At 33.4% G+C, this 14,881-nt stretch overlaps 1 protein-coding gene across 4 annotated transcripts in view; it reads left to right on the plus strand.

Moving 5' to 3' along the window:
- The window catches only part of ASCC3 (activating signal cointegrator 1 complex subunit 3), a 282,281-nt gene that overhangs the window by 199,813 nt on the left and 67,587 nt on the right, over positions 1-14,881 (plus strand). For all 4 annotated transcript variants that reach the window (XR_013956598.1, XM_080615418.1, XM_080615419.1 and 1 more), the window contains exons 22-29: positions 2,971-3,125; positions 6,772-6,870; positions 7,350-7,518; positions 9,433-9,653; positions 11,049-11,134; positions 12,694-12,860; positions 12,997-13,142; positions 13,252-13,372. Coding sequence is in view for 3 of the 4 variants with exons in the window: in XM_080615418.1 (XP_080471544.1) it covers positions 2,971-3,125; positions 6,772-6,870; positions 7,350-7,518; positions 9,433-9,653; positions 11,049-11,134; positions 12,694-12,860; positions 12,997-13,142; positions 13,252-13,372 (1,164 nt within the window). In the remaining variant the exon portion in view is untranslated. The remainder of the gene's footprint in view (positions 1-2,970; positions 3,126-6,771; positions 6,871-7,349; positions 7,519-9,432; positions 9,654-11,048; positions 11,135-12,693; positions 12,861-12,996; positions 13,143-13,251; positions 13,373-14,881) is intronic.

Here is a 14,881-nt window from a genome sequence, read left to right on the forward strand (position 1 = left end):
TCTTTTTCCTATATTAGTGTATTTTTTTTCTTATTTGGACTTTCTTTGCACCTGTTATCACAAAGTTGTTGAGAAGCAAACTGCCATTTTTTAAAAATCTGGTTTTTGCCTAAAAATACAATTCATAGTCACTTTTTTTAGAAATTATGACCTCTGACTTGACAATTCTCTCATTTGACAAAAGATTTTTCTAATTTAGGCAGCTTTGTTACATGCCCAATTTAGGTTGGAAAAAGCTGGATAAATATGGAAAACTTCGTAGAATTAGAGGCTTTTTGTTTTATAAGTTAAGCTGAAATATCATGAGAAAATTTTTAGCTGTGCAGTATAATAATAATTTTATAATTTTAAATGTATTAAAAATGTAACATTGGATTTGAAAAGCTAGCATTATCATGCTTTTCTCTTCAAAAGCATTATAGCACTTTTTATTCAGATTTGTTCTTGTGTACTTATGCAGTCTTTTTAATACTTAATATTCTTTTTGATTAATTGTATTACTTTGGGGTTTTATTTCTTTTTTTATGCTTCTTTCTCCCCATGCTTATCCCTGGAAAAGCAAGAATTAAGATACAAAATCAGTTTTGCTTCCTTAAACATAGTGGAAGCTAGTATTGACAAGATGGAAATATATCAATATATGTCTATAAAATGTCTAGTTTAGTTTTATGTTAATGTAGTTTGAAAGTAGATGAGAGTATTTGACTGTGAAAATATGTCATTGCTGACTGTATGTAATGACATTTTATGTTCTTCAGCCTTATAAACATCAAAACAAGCTGATATGTGCATTTGTGTGAAATACTGTTACATGACATACTTCTTCCTGTCTGGCCTCTCTTTCTGATACAAGGGTGTGAAGAAGGTGCTTGCCTGACAACCTTATTTTTGTTTGAATTCAAAGCCATGTTCAAATGAGAAAAGGCATAGCTTCCAGGTGCTGCCTTGTTGTCTGACTCCATATAACTAGTTTCAGTCTCAGCATTTCCTCCTTTTTAAATGTTATTGTGACCTTGGAGATAGAATAAAAAAGACAGGAGCTGGCTAGCTAACTCAGTCCATGGTTTAGGGAGAATTAAAGCATCAGATGAGTGCGAGCTCTCCCCGTGAATGAAGACTATTTTGTGTGCACTGATCCTGGATTCCAGTGTACCACACTAATCTAGACACTTGGAATGTAACCCTGGAGCTTCCAGCAAGCCAAGAAATCACTGTGTCATCTGACACGGTCCTGGTTTTTCAGAATACAGATGACAGTTGTGGGATAAGCAAAATTTATTCTTCTTCTGTTAAACATACTATTTTCTCAAATTGTCACCTTTTCTTGAGAAGGTTTTAATATTTCTTAAATGCCATTGATAGTTTTTAATAGTATGACTAGTTAAAAAAAATAAAAAGGGGGTTGGGGGAAGAGAGAGAGTTTTATAATATTTACTAAAAGCTTGGAGGAGCCTTATTTTCCCCTAGCAGGTAAGCATACAAAACCTCTGTATTGTCCTGTACAAGCACAGTTCACATCACACATTGTGATACAGAAGGTGATTTTTGGCATGAAAAAGCCTACTTGCCTAGATTGAGTATTTGTCATCTACTTTTAGTTAACAGAGTTTCTGAGGTTTAACCTCTAATTGCAAAAGCCAGTCCCTGTGCAAGTATGCTATAATACTGCGTGTATCACCAAGTTGTAACAATAGAATAGTTTTGGGGTTTAATTAGCCACTTCCTGGAAGTGCATTTACTTCACCAACTGCAAAATAAACTGATTAAATATGTGTTAAAACATTTGCATTAGGGATTTGCTTCTTAAGCAAGGTCATCATTCATTACTTCAGAGTATAGATTAACACCTGTGTGGAGCAAAATCTGCCAGTGTATTAAACAAGGAGAAACAAAGAGAGGTTAGAAACAATATAAAAAAACCCTCTAACAATTGTGAGATGTTATGCCCCTAAATTTTGCGCAATACAAGAAAAGGTTTGTATCACCTTTTCACTTTGCACGTAATACAAATGGGATACAAAATGGGATTTCTTCCCGTGGAAAAGTGTGCACAGGGCACATCACAACACATCATGACACAACATCAGAAAGTGTCATTAGCCATTTGTAAGGTAGCTTTTAAAAATTAGTACCTATGATCATTACAATTAAAATCTAAAATATGCTCCACATAATTATATAAGGAATTTCAGCGAAAATGTGATAAATCACCTTCTTTCCCTAAATAAGCTAGAAGTTGCAGTATTTTTCAGGAAAAAAAAAGAAATCACTGCTACATAGTATGTTTTATAGTTAAAATGAAGAGCAAGGGAACAGAGGTTTCATCTGTAAAATACAAGTAGGAAATTTTTTTTTATGAATATAATTATTTTATTGCCTTAGTTACCATGACTGTGATAGAAATAAAATCCATTGCAGCATTTAGTTTTCCCTTTGTCTCAGTTACACACTGGTGTGTCCTGAAAGATACAGCTGCTGTGAGATGTTTACTAGTTGTGTGCATTTTTGATTGATTTACCTTTCTTCAGTTTTATGAAAAGTGTTCTGTCTGCTTTGAATCAGTACACAGGAATTGTAGAAGTTCAGATGTGTGCCCATCATTAAGTAAAAGGTCAGCATTCATGCTTTAAAAAGTACTACATGGTTTGGTAAGAGCTTGGTCAAAAAGCCAGTAAAGGAAACGGAACTAGCTTGACATTATATGTTTTCAGTGTGAATTCTTAATAGTTATTTTAACCCCTTAGTTATAGCCAACAGTGGGGTTAATACTGATTTTTCTAAGCTATAAATTGCTAATTCAAGTTAAGTATTACAAAATATTCAGACATGCCAGGTCAAGACAGTCAGACATTTATGCATATAAAAGCAAAACAAGCAATAATACTTCTCTCTAAAGGCCTATTTGAAAGTAAGAGTTGTATTATTTTTCCTGTAAATGCAAATTTGTTACATCTGATGTTTTCTTGGCAGGTCATATGCTGCATCATGTGAAGATTGGTTTAAAGGTAAAACAGTGTGTCCATCAAATCCCCTCCATCATAATGGAAGCAACGATTCAGCCAATAACCCGCACAGTCCTCCGAGTTCGGCTGAACATCACTCCTGACTTCACATGGAATGATCAGGTATAAAAAGGGAGATGGAGGGAGGACTGGAAGCATTAATTCAGATTCAGTAAAGAAAATGATCACAGGGAGTCCATAGCTGTTTGGATTTAAAAAAAAAATAAAATATTTTAGTTAAAAAACAAATTCAGTAACAGCATCGGAATGTCTTTAAGGACTTATGTAGAAGGCAGCAACCAAAGATATTCTCTTTACTTCCACTAGTTGTTACTGATTTATGCTGTTTATAACATGTTGAAGCAAGTTCTTATATTGAATATTAATAGTAGTCATATATAGATTTGAGTTATATGCCCAAAAAGGAGCAGCAAGAAAAAGGGAGACACAGATGGCTGTCTGAACTATGAATGAATGTCAAACACAGAAAATAAAGCCTTGAAGTGCAGTTCATGTACGCCAAGTTCTGCTCCTCTTCATGGCTTTACAAATGTACATTCACAATATCAGTGCCTTTTTATTCTGTTGGGACTCATATGAACAGAAAAACTGTGATATGTTTGGAACTATATTCATCTATATTTTATGGTGCAAATTTGTACACAAGGAATTGTACTAGTTGCACATTTAGATATACCCACACCCTTTGATTCAGAAACTGTTCATTACAAATAGATTCAAGATAAATCTAAATTAAATACAAATGTCCACATGGGGGCATTGTATTGTTACTGTTACTTCTGAAACTTTCTGCAGAAAAAAGGCAAGGATACCTCAATGGGCAATCATATTTTTCTTTTTACATTCTCATGTTTGCACTTAAGACAAATTATTCTAAAAGGCAACTATTAAATATCTGTTCTTTTATTACAAAATAATTTTTAAATCCCTTAGATTGCAAGTTTACCTTAATCACAAGTAAATTAGAATTTTATTCCACAAACATTTAGATTATTTTAAAATTTATTTTCCCCGCCTAAAGGCTTTTTCTTTTCCTTTGGACATTAGCTTATGAATAGGAGATTAATGATCTTAGATTTTGTTTGCTACCTGGATTTATTACAGAAATATTTGAATGAAATCCTAACATGAATTATAACATAAATTATATTTTGCTGTCTTATTTATGTGCAATACTTTGGAAGGCAAGCAAGCATTACTTTTTAGGATTGAAACAAATGTTTATTACTCAAACTTTCATCCATTTTACCTGTAATCTATTAAAGACCAAAAAAAACCCTCATAACTGTTCTTCATATTAAGCTGTATCTTAATACAAAGTAATATCTTGATCCATTTTTACATTTTTCTATGCAATCTAGGTTCTTCTGTATTTTTACAAATTAAAAAGGGATGCATACAGAATTATAATCTCTTAGTTTGATTCTGAACTTCTAGTTTTAGCAGAACTTCGGCTATCGATTTTTTGCTATGACCCCTTGGCAGAGCTTTCCTAGTGATTGCTTGGAAATATTATGATTGTTTTTTCAGTTCAACTCATGGAGCTGGTTTTGTGTGAATTTATGTATTGGTACCCATCAAAACTTGGAAAACTTTGTTCTTCCTTTTATTTTTGTGAGGTAGCTGTTGATTTTATTGCTTCTTCAGTAAAATAATCTTTTATAACAGTAAATAAATTTTTAAAAAGCTGTTAAATTTTAATAGTCTCTAAAAATTTATATCTTTCTTTTAAATTCAACCATTGACACTCCAAAACTGTTTCTGTATCATTACACGGTACTTCAGCAAGCTTTTCGGAAGACCACAGAAGGCTATAGGAACTTACAGGTATAGCTGTAATTGGTACAAAAAGAAGCTGGCAAAAATTCCATTAAAAGAATGGGAGTAGTCAAATTCAGAATATTAAAAATGTAAATACTGTACTTAACTGGAATACCTCACTTGACTAACATTTCAGCAGTTTAAGACTCTTTCTTTACCTGAATACTTAATTCAGAGCAATCTTATCACAGATTTTGCACTTGCCTTTACAAAAGAAAAAAGATATGTTTGGTAGTCATGAGATACAGTATCGTTTTGATCTTTAATCACTGCACTTTTCAGTGTTTGGAGCCCTTTAGTTCAGTACAAGAGTGTGAGCCATATCCCAGTGGAAAATTCTCATTATATTATAGGCAGAGGACTATAAACATACCCAGGCAGAGCAAGTAAGTATTGCAGCCTGGAGCCCAGCAGAAATGGAAATAGAACAGTGCAACTAGTATTAATTAGACACACAGTTTTAGAACAAGGGTTGTCCAAAATACAGGTATGTGTCAATTATTAAGAGCTCTCCAGAGTTCTAGAGAATCATTACTGGAAAGCATGTTGCATTGGCTGTTCCCACGCTTCTTTCCTCATACTGCTTTGTCACAGGACTGTCCAAAACGAAGATACTGTTAGAGTTGATAATAAAATCTCTGAGCTTTCAAATCTATCACCTTCCTTATTTCTTCTTTCCTCTCTTAAATTCTCCTAAACACTGATGAAGTAATAGTCTCACTGTAATTTTTCATAATGCCACCTACAGTGACCTGTGTCCTTTCAGTTTCACTCCTTCACTTCCTAGTGAAGCTGCTAGTGAAATCCAAATGTAATGAAAATAAATGACAGTGTCTTTACTGTCCATCTGCTTATCTATTGTACAACTGTATTAAAAAAAGAAGCAAAAGCACCTTAGTTCTGTTCTTAGTTCATATTTTTGTCTTCAAAAGCCAGTACAGACTGTTTTCCAGCATACACAATAATGAATTGTGCTGAAAATAATGTGTGTGCTGTGAATCAATACCAGATTTCTATAGCATTAAAATTACCATTAGAAGCAACTACATACTTTGGGTTTTATTAAGTAGCGTTTAGGAATAATTCAAACTCTTTTTTGATCATCATGCTGGTTTTGTACCTTAGCACAGTTCTAATCAGAAGCATCAGAAATATATGTTCATTTAATAGTATGTCTTCCATACGCCTTTACTATGCAGTTTTCCTAGATAGTCAGTAAAATGTTTGTACGTTGGCACAAGTCATTTATTCCAACAAAGAAACAAAAATTCTTAACTGACCATCCCACCTAGCTATGATTTGTGGCTGACATTGCACAATAAGGTACACAACAATGCAAACAAAAATCTAGGATGAGATAAAGTGTTGCCAGATGGCATGGGAAACATCAAGAGACAGCTCTATTTATCTCCTTCTCATTTCACCTGTAGCAATGACTGGATTTACAGCCTTCTGAATCCACTTACTGTATCTTTCTGTTGGAGAGGGGATGAGAGAGAGGAAGAGAGAAATATCACAATTCAACATCCAATTTTTCCTGAGATGTTTTGACTGGAAAATGAGCATTGAATGGCAAACGAAAATCCTCTATACTGAATCCAAGGAAAGAAATATAAGAAAGAAAAAGATAGAAAGGAGGAGTTCTCTTTTAGGAGCTATGGGGAAACCCTGGAAGTTCAGTCTGTTTATAAACAGGCACTAGCTTTTGTTGCATTTGTGTCATGTCCATTTCTATTATGCACACCTTAAGCAAACTCTTACTGAAACATAATCTTTAAGCATCCTGATCTAATCAGAAATATTACATTGCTCTTACCTTCTGTATTCCTTTGTAACCCTCCATCATTTAGAAATATATCTCATACACCCAGCTAATCTAGAGAACCTCACTATAGCTGTAACAAGCTATCTTTTCTACTCTTAAAAGGTACACGGCACTGTTGGAGAGCCCTGGTGGATTTGGGTGGAAGACCCTACTAATGATCACATTTACCATTCAGAATACTTCATCGTTCAGAAAAAACAGGTGATGAACTTTATTCAGATTCTCATAGCAAGACAAAAATAAAGTTAGTGAGATACATATCTGTAAGGCCGAACAGTATTTTGACCTAAGCAGATTTTCAAATCAGTAGCACAGCTTTCAGTTTCGGATGTGCCTGATAAGCTTGGAGTTCCACAAAGATGCTTTCTAATCTCAGATGTCCCCTCCTCGTCCTTTGATGGGACAGTTAATTCCAGGTGAAAAAAAGGAAGACTGTAATAATTTTGTCTGTTAAAGAAAAAGATTAAGAGCCAGCCTTATTTTTATCTTTTGAAGTCCGTGGAAATGAAATACATTCCTAGTTGTGAAATCTGTTAGAAAGGTGTGAATATTTTGCACATGGAGTTGCTCAAATACTTTATTGCTTTGTGTTGGTAATTTTTATGGAAGTGATGTAAACCATGATTTTTCAAGTTACTGATTTGTCTGTGCAATACTTATTCTCTACACATTTGCATTAGGTCATTACTAAAGAACCTCAACTGCTGGTGTTCACAATCCCAATTTTTGAACCTCTTCCTTCTCAATATTACATTCGAGCTGTGTCTGATAGATGGTTAGGAGCAGAGGCTGTATGCATTATAAATTTTCAACATTTGATTCTTCCAGAGAGACATCCTCCACACACAGGTAACTTCAAATTTGATCGTTTTAATTCATCTTGTTCATACTGATTTTCCTCATATAGTGCAATAAATCTCTTTGACTTCTGCTTCATCATAGAAAAGTATATGAAATCTCACTTTGTGATACATTTGTATTATTGAAACCATTTCTTCGCTACATTTAAGGCGCTCTAAAATTTTAAATTCGTGAACAAATAGCTACTCATTTCATCTCAACATAATGCCAGTCTTCTAATTACTCCAGGTTCTCTATAAAACTTAGGAAATTTGAAACTGTCATATACAATTTAGCAAATCTCTGTTATAGTATGTCTTATCTTAGTGCTTGTAAGTATTACGTTTTTTCTGGACTGGTTAAAAATAATCTTAGAGAGATGGTTGGGTTAAAAACTGCATTCAGAAAAGAAAAAACAGTTAAAATTTTGAGAATTTGAGACCTTTCACTATTTTACTAAAATTAATTCATCATAGCAAGCACTGTTACAGTACCGAACATCACATTTCAATTCAGCACTGCTGATCAAGTCATGGACTTCCCCTCCTCCTCCTTTTTTAACACTTGGCACAGAAGCATATGTTTGTGTTTTGCTTCTTTTTTTTCTGGATACATAAATTGCGTTATACATTCATTGTGCCTGATGTCATTGTAAAACCTTTCCACTGTAATTACATTTGGCTCATCTAGCTGTCTGTGAAGTGAGTGCCTTCAGAAATATTCAGTTCTTATACGGTGTTGTCCTTTGGCATGCATAAATTCACATGTGTTTGTGAAGTGTTTAGCTATTGTTATACTGTACCTACGCTGTCTGAAAAAGCATATGTAACCTTTTTATCTAATTGACTGATCACTGACTACTATTCAGAAGAAACAGAAAGATATTTACACATCACCAGTTATGGAGCCTCCAGGATTTATGGTAATTGATTTCAATTCCCATCTGGTTCCCACTCAACAATGAAGTACATAGAGGCCCTGCTAGGCAAAAAACCTTCTTTCTCCTCGTCAGAGCCCAAGAAATCACAGTTTCAGTGGGAATGATTAAACAGCCATAAGGTATCAGTGGAAAGCATGTGAAGAATATTAGGCATCATTGCCTCAGTAGATTTTATGACTCCCATATCATACCTTAATGTGAAGCACCCTGAAAAGACAATGAGACCTCCAGCCACAAAAGAAAAAAAAATAAAGAAATCCAAACTTCAAAGCAAGCATCTGCATAGCAGAATCACTGCAGTTTCCTTAATTTGGTAGGATTCCAAATCCAATCTGGTTATATATATCATCTTCCAAATTCCACAATCTCTAATTGTTTGGATAGCAGATGCCCTCAAGATATATGAAGAATCATATCTTGAAAAGTTGTTAGTTTATTTAATAAGCTTGTGTATTTAATTACATGTTTAAAGGATTAAATGCAAGATTTAGTTGTACTCATCTGATTTGTATTACTCCATCAACTTAGAAACTCCAAAGAATCCTTCCTTCTTAAATAGATTTTTTTCCTTGAAACTGAAATATACACACTATGCTGTCCTTCAACTCCATGTTCTGTTAGCATAAGAAGCTGGACATACATATAATCTAATACAATGAGTTTAGAACTTACTACAACTGGGTAAAAAGGAAACAGCTTTAAAGAAAATATTAATTTATGCAAATGGCTGCTTCACAGCTATCAGAATACTAACAGTACTTGCAAAAATACCTCAGAGTTACAAAATCAACTTTTTGTTATTCCTCATCAAAGTTAACAATGACCCAAATGCAGACTTTGTGTCACATGAGATATTAAGTAAAACAATTTCCTATGTAACTTGTTTTCCACTAAATTATTGTTTAATATCTGTATCTTCATAATAAACTATGTTATGTTATGGCATCTGTTGCCATACACTTATGATTATTTTGTGGTTTTAGAGCTTCTAGATCTTCAGCCTTTGCCTATCACAGCCTTGGGACATCGGGAATATGAAGCCCTGTACAAATTCACACACTTCAACCCTATCCAGACCCAGATATTTCATACACTTTATCACACAGACTGTAATGTTCTTCTTGGAGCTCCTACAGGTTCTGGAAAAACTGTTGCAGCTGAATTAGCCATCTTCAGAGTTTTTAACAAGTATCCCACATCAAAGGTTTGTAAAATAGATTTACTAGAATTATTTTGTGTAGGCATGTTTTCAGCAATAAAAAAGCCCAGAAAAAGACTATGGCAATCTGATTTTTTTTTTCTCCAATTTATACCTGTCTGAATACAAAATGGCACTGCATTATATATATTATGCTTTTATTTTAACTTTATATATTAATCAGTGTATAACTAAAGTGACATACAGGCATTCTGGATTTCCCTTTCTATACTTACTGACATTTCCTGCTTTAATCTCCATCTACTAGCAGTAGTACTGTTTTATAGCTATTAGTTCCCCTCCATGTGAATCCAGCTATCCCAGTCTTATTTAAACAAATAAGTTGCAATCAATTACTGCAAACCAATTTTCTGTTCCAGCTTGCCCCTGTGTTTTGTTTCTTAAATTGTCTAAAAGCTGAACAACTCAGGTTTTGGGGGTTTGATTTCAAAGTGAATACATATCTGTATCTTGGCTTAGCCATTTTGTCCTAGTTAACCACATTTTAGCTTTAAAGTCTTTTGAAAATATATTTATATCTGACTGTGAGATTTAACCAAAGAATAGCTTTTGAAATTAACAGAAATCATGTACATAAATCCTTTATTCATCTTTGAAATTTCAGTATCTTCATGTAATTTGTGAGTCCAAGTGAGGTAAGGAAGACACTCATACATTTTCAGCTAATCTGTTAGACTTACAAAATAGCCAGTTCTCAAAGGACTGTATCTTTTAGATTTTAATAAAGCTGAAAACCTGGCTGTATGTTTTTAAAGAATGTGTGTGAATTCTTCATGTGGCAATTTCTTCATGTTCAAAAGCTTCAGAATATTTAACTGGAATATTCTCATTAATTCTGAATATTTAATTTGGAATAAATCTGCAAATAAATCTTGTTTCTACATGTCAGAGTATTCCCCTCTGCACAGCAAGCTTCTTTGAGGAAAGAATTGTGACATGTTGCTTAAAATAATCCACTTTTTAATTTAATTGGTAATGTGTTAGTAATTTAATGACATAACTAGAAACCAGGTAAGATATTGCTTGCTGGAAATTCTGATTATTTCTGTTCTAGAATGTTAGCTTGCAGATTTTATAGTCCTGTCAAAAAATGGCATTATTTATATAAGCAGGTTGTGTTATTAAATGCTGTGATAAATACTTCCATTTTGAGAAACTATTCTTTCTCTTTCTTGTTTGTTAATAGCACAGGAAACAAAACATTGTTTTCAAGTATTAAATCTATTGTAAACAGAATTCTGTTGTAGGTCATTTAAGGAACTCAAACCTTTATCATTTTAATGAGTATGAGAATGAGTATGTTCAAATCTCACAAGTATTAAATATTTTTCTTTGTAGGTACTCTCTTGTTTAACTTCTGTTTTCTGACTTCTTTTGCAGGCAGTGTATATTGCGCCCTTAAAAGCACTCGTTCGTGAAAGAATTGAGGACTGGAAAGTTAGGATTGAAGAAAATCTTGGTAAAAAGTATGTTTCTCCTTACCTAATCAGAGAAATGAGAAGCAAAAGAACATTATTTTATTCATTAAGCATGAATAAAATCTACAGACTACTCTTGAATATTTCAGAATAGGTTCTGAGTGTATACTATCCTTCAAATTTCTAGTACTGTAAAAAAATGCTATCAGTAATCACTGAAGTGATAGCAAAATCAAAACTTAAAAATGGATACGCTTTAATGCCCAGTTATTTTTATTCTCATTACTTGCACATATAATAAATATCAAGCTCAGATTTCTCTTTCCAGTATCCTTGGAAATTGAAATTGCAATCCAAAATAAGCTTTTTTTAGAAAAATCTGCTAAAAGGAACACAAACGGCTTGCATGATGAAGTAATATTCCTATATGGTTCTTCATATATAAATTACATAGTTTTATTCCTTCGTAGCATCAGTTTCTTGCAGATCTTCTCAAGTGTTGGAAGTCAGCCATTACTTTATGACATATAAAAATCATCATGCTGGTGATTTCCAAAATTAGACTTTCTTGAGTTAAATATTATATCCATAAGATGCATTATTTAGGGACTTTTCCTTTCCTATATATAGCTTTTTGCCAAGCTAAAGCTCAAAGCACACCTCAGGTTTCAGTAGAAGTGCTACTCTGTATACATGAAATTACCAGTGAGATTCCTGTTATTGTTATATCGGTGACCTATTAATTTGTGATTTTTTTTCTATTTTAATGGCCTGTGAGGATAAATTATTTGCCTCATAATTTTAAAATATTTTCAGATAATATTTCCTTTTTGAAATTTATTACTTGTGACTCAAAATTTGAACAGATGATATACATTACTTTGAGGAATTTTTGTTAAATGTTTAACTGGATGTAGAATGCATCATAGAAATGTCAAAATCCATTGCATTCTGTCTAAAATGATGGATCATCTTAAATGCTGTCAGTAGAAATTGAAAGGGTAATAAGGCAAGCAGTTGGAAAAACTTTGCTAATCTTACAAAAAAATTACCTTAGGATAATTCCTACTCCAGTTTTAACGGAACTTCACCAATAAATGCAGATACACTGCTTTCTAGCATTCTAGCCTCATTATTCAAACCAGAGATCTATGCAGACAGCAAGTACCTTTATAGTAAGGTCTCATCCTAGCTGGGATGGATGGCAGCTAGGATGGCAGGATGTTATGATTCACATTATTATCATTCTAATATTCTTATATTATTTTCATTTTGAAAAATTAACCATAGGAAGTTTGGGAATCATATTTGCCCTTTTCTATTTGGTATTTATATAGTATTTGTTAGGATAACACACAGGTTTATTTACTTAAAACAATTCTGAAAATTCTTCTAGAAGTATTTAACCAGAAACAAAATTACTTTGTTTAATATTGTTTCTTCTCTCTTTTAAGAGTTTTTGTTTAATGTTGTTTCTTCTCTCTTTTAAGAGTTTTTGTTTAATGTTGTTTCTTCTCTCTTTTAAGAGTTTTTGTTTAGGAGTTAATATTTGAGCGTTAAGATATCTAAAGCTTTGTAAAGCAAGCCACCATCTTTCTTGATTACAGGGTTGTAGAGTTGACAGGAGATGTGACTCCTGATATGAGAGCTATTGCCCAAGCTGACCTGATTGTCACTACCCCAGAAAAGTGGGATGGTGTTAGCAGAAGCTGGCAGAACAGAAGCTATGTTCAGAAAGTTTCCATTCTTATCATAGATGAGATCCATCTGTTAGGTGAGCATGTTTTCTTGGTTTTAATGAGATTGTTTCTAAATTTGAAGAAGTATGCTGGTACTTATGACATAATATACTTTTTGACTTATGAACCTTTTCTTTTTCTCCATTTTTCAATGGGCTTTTCATTTACTAGGGGATGAGAGAGGCCCAGTATTGGAAGTCATTGTGTCTCGAACAAACTTCATCTCATCTCACACAGAGAAGCCTGTAAGAGTAGTTGGTTTATCCACTGCTTTAGCAAATGCCAGAGACCTTGCTGACTGGCTAAATATTAATCAGGTATGAAAAATGTTTCAGGAGATAGATATGTGTTTGCACTGCAGAAAAACAAAATAGCAATTTATAAGATAATTCAAGGTTAAACTTGAAAAAAAATGTTTTCTTGTAGATGGGTCTGTTCAACTTCCGGCCGTCAGTACGCCCTGTTCCTCTGGAGGTGCATATTCAGGGCTTCCCTGGGCAGCATTACTGTCCTCGCATGGCTAGTATGAACAAACCTGCGTTTCAGGGTAAGCAACAAGCTCCTAGACCTTTCCTTCTCTCTGTAAAAGAAAAAAAGACTGAGCACTTTACACAGTTCATTTGCAGCATATTTACAACATGTGTGTGTGTACTCTTGGCATGTATAGAGGGAATCTGCTCTGCTAATGGCCCAAAGCTATTTGTCTGAAACATAAAGTGTGCTACAAATGTGACATAGAATGAAGGAATGTAATGTATTTAGAACAGAAGAATAAAATTAGTGCTAGTGAGGGGGATATAAAATGTGTTTTCTCTTAGTGTTCGACACCATAAAGAAACATTTGTGTAAAAATATTTGAAATTTAGAAAGTAATAAAACCATTCATATTATTAATCTGCTGAGGTATTTTCATATGGACCACTGTATGTAAGCATTAAAAAAATTGTGAACAGAAGTTGCAATTCAGACTAACCTCCTCCTACGATTCTAGTTTCAAAGCAATAACCATAAAATTCAAAATTTGTAGTGCATCCAGATATGCTTCTGTTTCCAATTTTTTATTCTTAACAAAGCTGGCAAGCAGGATAGATTTAAGAAAAACTCTCATATTTTATTTGAACATGTTTTGCTTTGGTTACATAAGGAATATTTATTATATCAATTAAAAATAACCTCCAAAATAAATTTTGTGATGTGAACTGCTGTTGATTGTGAGGTGACATTTGTGGGGTGACTTTTTAGCTGCTTTAATTAGCCTTATGACAGAAGCAAAGTATTGATTGTGGACTAGAGACCAATCTTGACAGCCCAGATTATTTACACCTCCACAAGAGCATTGTACAAAAACACTAATGAACAATAAATCTGTCTTGGGCTGTTCTGCCACACCTGTTCCTGAAGCAACAAAAATCCATTAGATGCTGGGCTTTTAAAATATATAGATATATTGGCATATATAGTTGTAAGGTATAAATACACTTAAATTATTCTATTTCAATAATTTCACAACTGTATAGTATGTATATATGCAAGAGCACATTCTGGGTAGTATTGATGAACTACCCAGCATGGGTAGTTCACAATACCCAGGGAACAATATGTGATAGTGGATAGTATGAAATAGTTTTCAGAAATAAACAATGCAAAAATTTAATTGCTAGAATGAGAATTACATAAGAAAACACACAGTTGGATTTATAAGAGATATTGAGAGAGTATTTGAAACTCTACGTGCACTTGTTATATTTCTAGTGCTTGTTGATGTTAAAAAATCTGTAGATGTATGATTTATTGAGGGCTTTTTTCACCACTTGTTTGACGTGATATAGTCAAGGTTATTTTAGCATCTCATGGCAGTACTTATTCCTGAGGCTATAAAAATTTCACTGCAACCTGAAACTTTTTGACCATGGGCTGAGCAAGAAAAGGGACTGAGCTGTTTTTAAAAAGTCCTGAAACATAATTGGTTTAAATATGTCAAACTAATTAAAAAACAAGAGAACAAAGTTCTTTTCTACCATAGTGCCCAGTTTCACAGTATTTCTTGAAAAATAAC

Source organism: Psittacula echo (genome assembly GCF_963264785.1).
Source record: "Psittacula echo genome assembly, chromosome: 4".
NCBI classification, from domain to species: Eukaryota; Metazoa; Chordata; class Aves; order Psittaciformes; family Psittacidae; genus Psittacula; species Psittacula echo.